Source organism: Aythya fuligula, chromosome 21 (genome assembly GCF_009819795.1).
Source record: "Aythya fuligula isolate bAytFul2 chromosome 21, bAytFul2.pri, whole genome shotgun sequence".
Taxonomy (NCBI): Eukaryota; Metazoa; Chordata; class Aves; order Anseriformes; family Anatidae; genus Aythya; species Aythya fuligula.
In genome coordinates, this window is record NC_045579.1 from 6,538,751 (window position 1) to 6,552,391 (window position 13,641).

Here is a 13,641-nt window from a genome sequence, read left to right on the forward strand (position 1 = left end):
ATGTCAAGGTTGTGGCTGGTACAGGAGCTGAGGAGCAGCAGCAAGGCACAAGCAGCACTTTGGCAGTTTTGGGTCCTTGGTGCCTCTGCTCCTCACACCTCCTGCTCTCAGCACTCACCTGTGGAGGCAGAGCTGCCCTGCAGCCAGGCTGCTCTAGGGATGGAGGAGGAGGAGGGAAGGATTTCCCTGAGGGTTTAACAAGGGTTTGGGGTGGTCGAGCAGGTGACTTTTTATGAGGCAGGGGCAGCGCAGCCCAGGGGCTGGTTCCCTGAGCCCTCTCCCCCCAGGCTGGCCCAGCCTTCACCCCCTTTAGCAGACCCCAGCCCCTCTGGGTTCCTGCAGCAGCCACCTCTTACCCCTCCCGACACAAGCCCAGCCGCCCCAGGGGCTTGTCCCTGCCCTGGGCTCCACCACAATTTACCTTGCCCAGAGCAGAATCAGGAGGGACACTGCTACAAAGGCAGGGAGAGCAGACACGAGGGGGAGATCTGCTCCTATCCTTCCCTGCATGCGTATCGTTTAGGGAAAAGGGCTTCTGGTTGAGTCTTGCTGCCCCCCAGCACAAATGTTTTGCACACTAGTAAGTCATACTAGCAGACTCTTGAATCCAGAATAAAACAGAGACATTGTTCATTTGTTCCACATTTTAAAAAAAAAGCATGGTTCATTAAAACAGTTTTAATGAAAAAATAAAGTTCTGAATTAAACTATAATTATACATGGCTGAAAGTGATGAACTAAAAGAATGGAGATGTTACTTTTTTCTCTCTGCTGATATTGTAACGTGCTGGACTTGTCAGACACCATCTACTGGGATAAATCTGAAAAGGTAACAGAACAAGAGTCAGTCACATTGATTAGTATTGAACCTCTGTAAAAAAAAAAAAAAAGAGGCAGGTTCACTTGGCCATTTAACATTTCTCCCATAAAAATTTTAGGAACACATTCCACAGAGGTCCAGCTGAATTGCAGACACGCTGTAAACACAAAAATGCCAATACTCAGAGCAGGTCCAACCCTCACAGAGCTTGCAACCAGGATCTTCCAAAGCCTTTCTGTTCGCAGAGTGAAATGGCAGCATTTGAGAACTTTGGTTATTTTTCTGGCTGTAAGGAGCAGTCGGGCAGCCGCAGGGGGCAAATCTTTGGCAAACTCCTTGGTGGTTCCATTTAGCTTCTGGAAGGCAGCAAACCACAGTCAGGGTCTTGGATTGACAGAAGCTGGAGCTGGTTTTCAGAACCTAGAGTCGGCTGTTACAGCATGGTGGGACAGGATTTTGATGAAGAACGTGTCTCCTGGTCAGCCAGTACTCGGGTGAGGCAGTCTCTGACCAGCTGTGTCTGCAGGACCAGCAGACCACGCTCCTGTCAGCGCCGACCTCGCTGAAGCTGCAGTCACTGACTCCCCTCGCCTCATGGTCCCAGCAGGACAGAGAACGTGCTCATCAGGCATAACTCAAGAGAAACACCTCAAAAACAAACTCAATTTGTGCAATACATACAGCTTGCTCTGTTTGGTCACTGAGGGACAACACCTCGATCTTGGTGGCCTTGCAAACAAGCCTGGGCTCCCTGTCACGTTTCTGAAGAGACCTCCCACGGGCTGAGGCCCCAGGAAGGCCTGCCAAGGGACCGCAGCATTGGTGAGGCCTCTGCTCTCTTGTCCTTCCCAGAAGCAGATGGATCTTCTTCACTGCACTTCACCTTGCTAGCTGCATAGCCTGCATTTGCTCTCATCTGTGTAATTTGCAACCAATAGGTTAAAGATTTTGGTTTTCTGGTTATACATCCAGTCTCAAAAAACAAACTGTGAAAACAAAGTCAACTTGTCTGTAGTGCTCAGATGGAAATGATCTAATCCCGAACCAGACTGGCCAGGTTCTAAGTTTACTACAGCCCCTTTTACAGTCCATGCTTTAATTCTGGGCTGAAAAAAGGGAGAGTCATTGTCTTCTTGAAACAGCACCTTAGAGTTTAACAAAGGGCCGGGAAACAGAGCAAATGGTATCCCCCCCACACACACATTTGAGCCAATCATGCAAAACAAAGTCACAAAAAATCACTGTTAAGAAGAGACTTCTAGGAAATCTGATGTCAACTGTTTTCCAGCACTGCCCACCCAGAAGGAGGACTGTTCTCTTCCTTGAAGCACATCAGGCCCTCAGAGCAGGAGGAGGTCCCATCCTTACTCAACCAATGCCAAATCACAGAACTCGCCTCCTGCCCGGGCCCACGGAAGAGCAGGCAGATCACAGAGGCCGGTATGCATTCACTCACTCCTCCGGAGCCTGAGAATATCTGAGATCAATACAGAAGGACAAACGGGCAGGTATAACGTTACATTAAAATCAGAACACGTGGCCATTTACTTTTCAGACTCTTCACACAGATTCCCTCTTCCTCCTCCTCCCTCTTCAGAGGATGAGTTTCCTAGCACAGAGAAGTTTTGCAGTTTCCCAATGGGATGAGAAAAAATACGTGGCAAAGGTATTATACATTCCCAAAACATCATCCAACCCATAGCTGTAACTGGACAAAACCCCGCTGAACCCAGGGAGCTCCAGCTGTCCCTTGAGCTCCTCAGTACTTAGCAGCAGTTCTGACCAGGCTGCTTCCTCCAGCCCCGGCCGTCCACAGCTCTGGGAGACCCCAGCCCCGGTGCCGCAGGCAGGCTGGGCGGCCCCTCGGCCCGAGCAGCAGCAGCAGCAGTTCGGGGGAGCTCTCCCCAGCTCCCGGCCGGCGCCTGTGCTTTGCACGGCTCGCCTGCCCGCCCACGCAGCGCGCGTCCCTTGCCTAGTCCAGAAAGCGCCTGCGCGAGCCCGTCCGGGAGCGGTTTGAGCGGCGAATGTCAAACTTGGAGTCCCGGCACTTCTGGCATATGTACACCTCTGGGACGTTCGACTTGCGGATCTTGGCGCAGGAGAGGTGGATCCAGGTGTGGCACTCGTTACACTCGATCATCGGCCGCCCGGCAAAAGGTTTCATGCAGAAGCAGGTGACGAGGTCCCACGAGTCATCGTCTGAAACGAAACGCAGCGAGTTATGTCTCTGACTCCTGACAGATCTCTACTGCCCTTCAGCTACACCGGGAATTATTTTGCTTCCAATCCAAAGGAACTGCCTGGCTTTCAAAGACAGGCACTTTGCTGACCTTTCCATCAATGAGACACTAGTCTCTGCAAACTCCTGCTCAGGAAGAGCACGAAAGTGGCTGTAATCCAGGAGAGCAGAACTTGTTGCTTCTATAGCCACTAAAGTTGTCAACCTCACCCCCCTCACTTTCCTCCCAACAAAACTGCTAATTAACTCGGCACAGCCAACGCGCCTTTGTATTGTGCTCATGCTACACTGGCAGTAGCAGCAATGCTTGCACCCGGCCCACCACCTCCCACACCACCTCCCGACAGCCAGGCCACCTACCTGAATCCACCATGATGTCCTCGTCATCACCAGTGCCGTCCTCATCCCGAAAGACGACCTGCTTGCCCTGGCGAATGACCGTTCTCTTGCCCACGCTCTGTATCTCCACCGTCTGCTCAGCTGTCACGGCAGGGTAGGAGACATTGGATGGCGTGTCAGAGTCCCACACCGAGCTGTGCTCAGTCACAGACTGAGGGTCGCCCTCAGACGAGGGGCTCATCGGCGTCTCTACAAAAGAGTCCTCTGCCTCCAGCTCCAGCAGCTTCTCCTCGTAGTCTTCCTCCGCAGACACCTCCATTTCCCTCCTCTTCAGCTTTTTCTTCTTCCTGATCTTATCCACTTGCTTTCGCTCCGGCAGGAAGCTGCCGGGCTTTGCCCGCTGGAACAGGGAGCCATAGGGTTTAGCTCGCTTCAGCTGACTGAAGTTCTTTCTGTTCTTGGCAGGAAGGGAAACCGAAGAGGGGGCGTCGTTGAAGCGGGGATCCCAGCTATCGCTGTCGATCGTGCCTCCGGTGCTGTTGGGAGGGCTGGGGCTGTTCCTCAGCGGCGTTTCCTAGAGAACAGCAGAAATCAGATCCCGGCACTGCCTCGGAGGCGGCGCACGTGCGGTGCTGCAGCGCTGGGCGCTCCCGTACCGCGCCCTCCACGCCGCGGCGCTCCGCTCGCCCTGCCCCGCGCTCCCGCTCCCCGCACCCAGCGCTGCCGTGGGGGCTCCGGGGGGCCCCGGTAAGGCCCCGGGAGCAGCACGGTACAGCCGGTACCGGTATTGGGGCTGCCCCTCACCTCCTGCGGGTACGGGATGTAGCCGGCGTAGGCCAGGACGAAGGTGCAGAACTTGTTGAAGTCCTCCACGGTGCGGTGCCGCCGGGACGCGGGGGAGAAATCCTGGAAAGGGGGGAGGGAATAGGACAGGGAGGGGTCAGCGGCGGCGCCTCCACCACGGGGCGGGCACGGCACGGTATCGAGGTGGGCTTGGGGGGGGGCACGGGACAGCGGCGGGGCCCCCCCGGCCCCCTCCCGGTTGCCGCTGCACGGATCCGGCCCCCCCCCCCCCCAGCACCCGCTCCCGGAACCGAGCGCCCCCTCCCCTCCCTCCCTCCCTCCCCTCCCCCGCTGCCGGAACCCGCCCCCTCCCCTCTCCCCTCCCCTTCCCTCCCCTCCTCCCCCCGCTGCCGCTCCCCGGGGGCCGCCCCCCCCCAACTTCTCCCGGTGCCCGCTCCCCCCCCACTCCCCCTCCCCCTCCCCCATTCCGGTGCCCGTTCCCCTCCCTCCCCCCCCCTCTCCGGTGCCCCCCCCCCCTCCCCCCTCCTCCGTGCCCCGCCCGCCGCCGCCGCTCCCCGCCGCGCCCCGCCCCCACCCCCCGCGGCAGCCCCCGAGCTCCGCCGCCCCCCGGGACCCCCGGGACCCTCCGGGACCCCCCCAGCCCCGCTGCCCGGGCCCGGTACCGGCCGCCACGGCGGGACGGGGGTAGCGGGGTGGGGGGGGGACACCTCCGCCACCCTCCGCCGCTCCCCGCCGCCCGGCCGGGCCGAGGCTCCGCACCCCAGCGCCACAAAATGGCCCCGGCCCGGCGGCGGCGAACGGGCACCGGCGGCGAACGGGCGGCGGAGAGAGGGGGGGGGCGGTGAGGCGGCGGTGAGGCGGCCCCCCCCGGGCACGGCTCACCTCTGGGGCGAACGGCGAGGCGCACGAGTCCGAGTCCATGGCCCCGCGGGGCGGGTGGCGGCGGCGGCGGGGCCGTGAGGGGGGGGGGTTGTGAGGGGGGGGGGGCAGCGCCGAGCCCCGCGAACCGCTCGGTACCGGCGGGAGGCGGCGAAGGGGCGGCCGCTGGCGCGGGGGCTGCCGGGAGCAGTAGTCCGGCAGCGCGCGGGGGATGCCGGGAAATGTAGTGCGGCGGCGCGGGGGGGATGCTGGGAGATGTAGGCAGGATGGGCGGGCGCGGTGTGGGGGGGGGGGGAAGGAGGGTTGAGCCGCGCGGGGGGTGCTGGGAGCTGGGAGGGGGGGGGGCGGCGCGCGGGGGGTGCCGGGAGAGGTCGGGGCCGCGGGGGCGGCGCGAGGTGAGCGCGGGCGGCGGGGGGGGGGAGGGGAAGGGAGGGGAGGGGGGGGGGCTCCGTGACGGGAATTGGGGGTGGGGGGGGCGGGAGGGGACGGGGCGGGGCGGGGGGGGACGGGAGGGGACGAGGGGGGGCGGGGGGGGCCCTGCCCGGGGCCCTCCGAGCGCCTCCCAGCGCGGGCGGGGCCGCGGCCGCCGCCTCAGGGCCCCGGGGCCGCCCCCCCCCCGCCCCCCGCCGGCAGCCGTCGGGAGCGGCGCGACCCCGTGAGTGCCGCGGCACCGGGACCACCGGCACCGCCCTCACCGGGGGGCCCGGGGGTCCCGCTCCCCTCAGCTGGGTGTGGAGCGGCCGGGGGGAACCGGGGGGGAACCGGGGGGGAACCGGGAGCTGGCGCGGGGCTGGCGGGGACGGGGAGCCCGGCGGGACGGGCTCAGAGCGCGGTGCCGGGGGGTGCCCAGACCGAGGTCGGGGTGCCCGGGGGCTTCACGGAGCGGTCCCGGTGCTGCGGGGCTGCTTCAACCCCGGGAAACCCAAGCACGGGCTTCCTCACGCCGTGACTCGCCCCAGCGCAGCTGCTGCTGGCAGCTGCAGGGCGTTATGCAACCGCTGCTGCCCGCCGTGGGGAAGGACAGCGGCTGCCGGGGCTGTTGAGCCCGTCCCGTGTCCTGGCCGCAGGACGTTTCTCCCCGCACTAACCCCCCTGTGTTGTTTTTTTCTCCTCCCGACAGCTGCTCTCAAGATTGACCCAGGGGCTCCGCACCGGCTGTGGCACAGCGCGTCCTCCTCCTCCTCCTCCTCCTCCTCCGGGCAGGGCATGGCAGCGAGCACGGGCAGCGGCGGGACGGCGGCAGCAGCAGCAGCGGCGGCAGCGACCGGGGAGCCAGCCCATGCGGTGTCCCTGCTGCGGGGGCTGAGCGCGCTGCGAGCAGAGCGGAGCCTCCTGGACGTCACGGTGGTGGCGGGCGGCCGGGAATTCGGGGCTCACCGCGCCGTGCTGGCCGCCGCCTCCGGCTATTTCCGCGCCATGTTCGGCGGGGCGCTGCGGGAGGCGCGGGCCGAGCGCGTGCGGCTGCATGGCGTGGAGCCCGAGTGCCTGGCGAGGCTCCTCGACTTCGCCTACACCGGCCGCGTGGGCGGGCTGGGCCCCGACATCGCCGAGCGCCTCCTGCGCGCCGCCGACCTGCTGCAGTTCCCCGCCGTCAAGGAGGCGTGCGGGGCCTGGCTGGCTCGCCAGCTGGAGCCCGCCAACGCGCTGGACATGCAGGACTTCGCCGAGGCCTTCGCCTGCCCCGCGCTGGCGGCCGCCGCGCACCGCTTCGTCCTGCGGCACGTGAGCGAGCTGGGCGCCCAGCTGGAGCGGCTCCCGTTGCCCCGCCTGCTGTCCTACCTGCGCGACGACGGGCTCTGCATCCCCAAGGAGGAGGCCGCCTTCCAGCTGGCGCTGCGCTGGGTGCGTGCCGATCCCGCCGCCCGCGCCCCGCTGCTGCCCCAGCTCCTGGCGCACGTCCGCCTGCCCTTCGTGCGCCGCTTCTACCTGCTGGCCCACGTGGAGGGCGAGCCGCTGGTGGCCCGCTGCCCGCCCTGCCTGCGCCTCCTCCGCGAGGCCCGCGACTTCCAGGCCGCCCGCCTCGACCGCCACGACCGCGGGCCCTGCGCCCGCATGCGGCCCCGGCCCTCCACCGGCCTCGCCGAGATCCTCGTCCTCGTCGGCGGCTGCGACCGCGACTGCGACGAGCTCGTCACCGTCGACTGCTACAACCCACGCACCGGCCACTGGCGCTACCTGGCCGAGTTCCCCGAGCACCTGGGCGGGGGTTACAGCGTCGCCGCGCTGGGCAATGACATCTATGTCACCGGTAAGTCACCGGGCTGCGGTGCGCCAGGGCACTGGGTGCTGCTGGCGGGTGGGGCACAGGCTGAGGCGTCCCAGGTCCTCCCCAGAGCACCGCGAGGGCCTTTCCAGGGAATGAAGCAAACATCGCTCAGCACAGCCTGCTCCCTGCCTGCCTCCTGCGCTGCTCTCATTCCTCTGTCAGGAGCTCGCCTGCTTCTGGAGGTGGAAAAACAGCAGGGCTCGTCGCCTGACGCTGAGTGCAGCCCAGGGCAGGAGGTGCACGTGGTGCAGAGCAGCCTGCTCGGTTCTGTCCCAGCCTTCACTCTGGGTCGCTAACGTCTGTGCAGGCAGGAGGCTCGTAGGAAAAGAGCAACAGCAGCTGAAACGCTGCTCAGGCACAGTGTGGCTGCAGCCTGAAGACTCCAGGAGTTCAGAGGCTCCTGGATGGGGATTTAGCAGCTGATCTCAATCTGGGAGGTATTTTGGTGTGACTAATACTTCTGAGCACGCAGACAGAACTCCCAGGACTTGAGCTGGAGAAACTTTCTAACTGCTTGCTCTGGACAACAGGAGTGACTTGAGAGGGGGTTTGAATTTCTGGCTGCCAAGCAAGTGTTTGGGTTCAGAGCCTGTGAATCACAAGCCAAGCACGTGCTCGAGGCAGCGTCACGTCAGAAAGCCCCGGGTGCCCTGGGCTTCGGCGCAGCTGAGGCACTGAGGAGTGGCAGGCAGCGTGTGTGCGTCACGGTGTCTCCCCCTGCATACGTGCTGGCTCCTGACGGTCTGCTGGGGCTGTAATTACTTCCGTAGAGGTGACACGGGAGTGTGAATTGGTTGTTAATCTGCACGTAGAGAGACTTTCTTTGAGCTATATCCCTTAGCCAGTGGCAGTCCTGTGGTGGTCGCAGTGATGTAGAACAAACACCTGGGAGCTCAGGTGCTGCAGAACAGCCTGCACCGACTGCACGTTGTGCTGTTAAAGATTGGAAGCGCAGGTTAGACGGAGGTGAACAGAAAACTGTTCGTTCTCTAGCTGTTAGCAGGGAACGAGGTTAGATTTTAAGGCAGAGCTGCGGAAAGGAAAGACTAACATCCAGCCAGTTTGTGTTAACACCTCTGTGTCCCGCGGAAACCTTCCTGAGCAGGTACAGGCAGCTCTGGGGGTGCTGTCTGCCGAGAGCCCCGCGCTTCGGCGAGGTCGCTGGTGCTGGAGGTGGTTCTGTGTAGTGTCAGTGTCATTGCTCAGCCGCTCGGGAAGGCTGGAAGACTTCCGTGCTGCTGATGGGAACAGTGCCTTGGCAGCTGGGCACTGCTGAATGCGAATCTCTGCTATGTCACAGTAGCTTCTGGAGAACAGCAGAGCAGGGATTGCAAAACGGGAAAGAAAATGATTATTTGGAACGAGGGAGGATGCTTGTTCAAGTCATTGCTGAATACTCAGGAGAAATTCTTGGCTAGCTGGGAGAGAAATAGTCCAAAAGTTTGTTAAAATCCTCTCGGTGCAAACTACTGCGGTCCCCTAAGTACAGAGATGTTTTCATAACGTGTGGCTCTGGGACACAGAAAAGTGCAGGTGGGTATTAGACAGGTGTAGCCAGAAGGCATAAAAAGTACTGGGTCCCGAGTCGAGCCCTCTCCTCCAGCACCTTGCAGCGCCTCCCCTCCAAGGACTGTGTTTTGTGAAATGCCTCTTGAAATGTCGTGTGCTGTGCTGCAGGGGGGTCGGATGGCTCAAGGCTGTACGACTGCGTCTGGAGGTACAACTCCAGCGTGAACGAGTGGACGGAGGTGTCCCCGATGCTGAAAGCCAGGGAGTACCACAGCTCCACGGTGCTGGACGGGCTGCTGTACGTCATCGCCTCCGACAGCACGGAGCGCTACGACCACGCGGTGGATAGCTGGGAGGCCCTGCAGCCCATGCTCTACCCCATGGACAACTGCTCCACCACCTCGTGCCGCGGCAAGCTCTTCGCCATCGGCTCGCTCTCGGGCAAGGAGTCCATGGTTATGCAGTGCTACGACCCCGACAGCGACCTCTGGTCCCTTGTCAACTGCGGCCACCTGCCTCCGTGGTCCTTCGCGCCGAAGACGGTGACTCTCAACGGGCTCATGTACTTCATAAGGTGAGCAGTGGCGGCCGTCGCGTCCCTTCTGGCCCTGCTTCTGCACTAGGTAAGCAGGGGTTTCCCCGGGGAAAGTGTCTGGATTTCACAGGTGGTCACATGAGATTAGTGAGTCAGGAAAGCAAGGCTGGGCTTCCCCTGCTCCGCAAACTGCCACGCTTCCTTTTTTTAGTTCTGCTAGAGCTGAACCTCAGAGATCTATGCCTGAAATCCCGTACAAATATCTGAATTTAAACCCAAGAGTTGGGAAATAGACAGAGCTACAAATCCGGCTGATGTCGGCAGTTGTGCTTGGAATAGACTTCTCAGTTTTCTTGGCTTCTGGTTCAGTCCCCCTCGTTGCTATAAATAAGTGAGTAAGCGCCAAGAAAACGTTAAACTGTAGCACAGCAGAGTGCATCCTCTGTCTCAGCAAAGATAGGAGGACTGAAGATGAAATGATTGGTCACTATTTTTAAACGCCTGCCCAAACCTGGGACTTAATTACCCATCTGAAGCCATTCTAGTGGAGCAAACACATCGGTTATCCACTTCAGTAAAAATAAACTAGAAGGCATGCTGGTGCCGAAGTATTTCATCCTGTTGTGTTGACTTTGAGCAAACATTGACTTCTGTGATGGCCTCCAGACCCTTCTCTGCTTTTTTCAGTCCCCTCTTGGTCCTGCATAAAGCAGCAGGTTCTACCGAAGCCCCTTTGTTTGTTCTGCTCGGCTTTGTTCTCGCTCAGCCGAATGCCTTGGTTCCAGGCACTTGTTTGCAGGCAGTAGTTTGAGTTGGTTTCCAGCAAATACTGTCAAGACGATTGAAGCTTCAGGATTTCTGATCACTTAAGCATCAGCAGGAGTTAATGAGGAAACTCCCTGGGTCATGGTTTTCTCCCCATTTCATGTGTTGCAAGGTGGGCTGGTGCTCAGACGCCTGCAGTTAGCAGCTGTGCCTGCAGGTACCAGCTCGTTGTTCTGACCAGTTCTGAGGAAGGTTTTCAGGACAGTGTCCTCGGGACTTGATGTGCTCGTTTACAGCTGCCCGTGCTAAAGGTGTTTCACTCGGGTGAGCACCCGTTCGGTTACAAGTACGTCTCTGAGCTGAGTTGCTGCAAAAGCAACTCAAACCAAAAATCGGGTTTTAAAACGTGTGTCCTAGAGGAGCCCTAGGAGTATTTGTTCAGAACGTAACCAGCAAGTCCCACAGCACACAGCTCGGCTTCACCGTGGGGCCAGCAGGTGGGTTTCTAGAGGCACTGGTTTGCTAACTGGGTGCCGATGTTGTAGGTGAGATTTCTCGTTTATTTTCACTCCCTCTCCCAGTCAGATTGATGTCAGAAATCCATAGGGATGTCTGTCACTTGGGCAACAAACGACAGCGTATGAAGTTATCACAGACAAAGAGGCAAAACCAATGGGAATGGAAACTCAGCTTGATCAGCAGTTGAAGAATAAAGTGGAGTTTTCTACTTTGAAGCCTTTCAAATCCAGCTGCAGCAGGACTGTCTTGGACTGACTGACAGCACTTCTCTGGCCACCCTGACCTTGTCCTCTTTGCATTCTGGTGCCAGCAGTGTGCGTTTCTGTGTTACAAACAGCCCTCACCTGTTGCTGTCGTGCTTGAATCTTGCAGTGGTGAGCGGGTAAAAGAAGCCTTGGGGGATTATGCTGCCCCGTAAGCTCTTCTGTTACAGTTCTCTGGCCTGTCTAAATTTGGTGTTGGCAAAAAAAAATCCTCAGGCAGTAGGGATCCCGTTACTTTAACTGCATAGAGGTTTAAGTCTCCAGCGCGGCGCTGGTTTTTCTTCCAGACTCTTAAGCACTTGGTGCCAAAGCCTCTCAAAGAGGCTGGCAAAAAGTCAGTCTGTGAACACATCCACCATAGATGCAAACTCACAAACAGACCAAGTTTGGGAAAGCCCTCAGGATTGTCTCCAAATTGTCTGCTGTACCTCACAGGTAGTGTCCTAGACCTCAGTGGACACCAGGAAGTGTACGAAGTGTGGCTTTGCCTGTGGAGAAGCGCAGAAGGGGCAGTGAGGCTCTTTGGGTGTAGGTCGCTAGCACTGAGCACTAGAGGAGCCCTCATGTGTACACGGGTGACACCTGGCATTGCATGTTGCATCTACAGAGGTGCAGCACAGAGCTCTGGGTGTTCCCTGGGGTTGAGCATCACTGCTGGGACCTAAGAAGCCCATACTGGAGGCTGGGCTCTGCACTGAGACCAGAGCCTTCATACGAGGGCTGTTGAACTCGGGGCTTCACAAGGAGAAGGTTTTGAGAACACAGAAGAGTAATTTTGTGTTATCTTCTGCAGAGATGACTCAGCTGAAGTGGATGTTTACAATCCAGTGAAGAATGAATGGGATAAAATCCCTGCCATGCTCCAGGTAAGATGCTCACCAACCTACTGGATGCCTTTCGGTGTTAAATGGCTCGATTTACTTTGGGAAGCAGGATTCTGGCTAGGTTGTAACCTGCTGAGCACGGAATGCATTTAAATGTACAGGTTACCTGGGAGGAAAGTTCACGCTGGCTGTCGGTGCCGGTTCAGCACCGCATGGCCGTGCTGACGTGGGGGGAAGGCAGCAGCTGGTGAGCGCCGTGCCCCCTCTAACTTTGCAGTAGGAAGACGTCTGCCTCCTTGGGCAAAATCCCCCTCCTAATTGCAATGCCTCTTCATGCTTCAATCGTAGGTTCATGTTGGGGGCAGCGTGGCCGTGCTGGGTGGGAAGCTCTACGTCTCCGGCGGCTACGATAACACCTTTGAGCTCTCGGACGTCCTGGAAGCGTACGACCCCGAAACGCGAACGTGGAGCGTGGTGGGCAGGCTCCCTGAGCCCATCTTCTGGCACGGCAGCGTCAGCATATTCCGACAGTTCATGCCGGAGACCACGCAGGAGGATGACAGCATCACGCTGGACAACACCATCAACTTGAACAGGCAGCGCCAGGACCTCCACAACCAGAACCTTAACGAGCTTCGTTAGCAGGGGAGCGCGCTGTCCCTGGCTCGATGCGAGTTCGTTATCCCGAACCAGTGTTGCTTTGAGAGAAGACAGAGGCAAATTGGTGCTTGGAAACAAACACATATACTGATCAGTAGAGGGAGTAAAAATTCTGAATGTTTGAAATGCTGTTGTAGAAACCTAGCTGGCAGAACACGAGGCCTCCAGGCGCAGCGGTCCTCAGCCCTTCTCTGTGGGGGCAGAAGGCGCAGCACTGCTCACAGAGAAGACCTGAGAGGCAAACTCTGAAGAAAACAATTGTGTTATCCATCACTGCAGCATCACGACTTACAGCTTTTGGTCAGATGCCTTTCACTTTGAGCTCCTTCACCCTGTAACACTTTGTTTGTCACCAAAGTCCTTTCTTCAGTTTCTTCCTATGGAGAGAAAAAAAGGAACGGAAGGAAATGGGCAGGACCAACCCCCCGACGACCTGAGCCTGCTGTGGCAGGAGGGGGTCTGTGTGGTAGGACTGTGGTCTGCAGCCTGCCTCTGCTGTGTGCTTCAGAGGGAGGCAGGCCACTCGCACATCTGTTCAAGGGGAAGAGACCTTCCTGAATGAGGTTACTGTGAGAGTGTAGCCCATCCCATCGTGTCACCACAGCCCTTGGCTCCTGTCCATGCCCTCGGAAGGAACGTGTCTGTAGAGCAGGGATCCTAGAGAGTTTGGGGCATGAAGCTTCGCCTGGCCTGTTGTCTGAACTTGGTTCTTTGTGTATTGTGTTGTTGTGTTGTTTTTAAGTCTTGTCATTGAAACTTCTGCAGGTGTTTCTTTTCCTGTCCTTCCAAGAAGAACACTTTTTTCTTTCTTTTTTTTTTTTTTCCCCTCAGAACACCTTTATTTATCTTTTAATGGTATTGTTACAATTAGGGTGCCTTCATTTCTGGTCACCCAAACTGCACTGTTCTTTAAAGGAAAAAGGAAAAGTGAATCCCCCTCAGCTGGCTTGTGAAGCGGCTTCTAGGGCTCATGACTCGTGCCAGAGGCCCTCAGGAAGGAGCCTTCCTTCTCCTTTACTATTTTGACAGAATTTGTTCCTATGGGGTTGTTCAGCATGGGGCTGAACATAGCAGAAGATGTCTGTGTGGCTTGTTCTGTGACTCGTGACTAACAGAATTTACTGTCAATTCTTCTATGCCAGGCTGTCAGCACGTGCTGTGTCAGGCAGGTAGGCCCTGTGTATCGAGGGCAAGTTCTTATTCCTTCACTGCTGTAAAG

The 13,641-nt window shown here is 58.7% G+C and overlaps 2 protein-coding genes across 2 annotated transcripts; one reads left to right on the forward strand and one right to left on the reverse strand.

Moving 5' to 3' along the window:
* Positions 1-623: 623 nt before the first annotated feature.
* PHF13 (PHD finger protein 13) lies at positions 624-5,136 on the reverse strand. The gene is made up of 4 exons (XM_032201394.1): positions 5,085-5,136; positions 4,203-4,304; positions 3,420-3,972; positions 624-3,019 (listed from the first exon to the last, which is right to left on the reverse strand). The coding sequence occupies exons 1-4, from the start codon at positions 5,121-5,123 to the stop codon at positions 2,793-2,795; spliced, it is 921 nt and encodes a 306-aa protein (XP_032057285.1). The 5' UTR covers positions 5,124-5,136; the 3' UTR covers positions 624-2,792.
* A 1,151-nt stretch (positions 5,137-6,287) lies between these two features.
* On the forward strand, positions 6,288-13,242 carry KLHL21 (kelch like family member 21). The gene is made up of 4 exons (XM_032201612.1): positions 6,288-7,329; positions 9,025-9,430; positions 11,732-11,804; positions 12,111-13,242. Exons 1-4 carry the CDS (start codon positions 6,288-6,290, stop codon positions 12,402-12,404), a joined length of 1,815 nt encoding a protein of 604 aa, XP_032057503.1. The 3' UTR covers positions 12,405-13,242.
* The last annotated feature ends 399 nt before the right edge of the window (positions 13,243-13,641 follow it).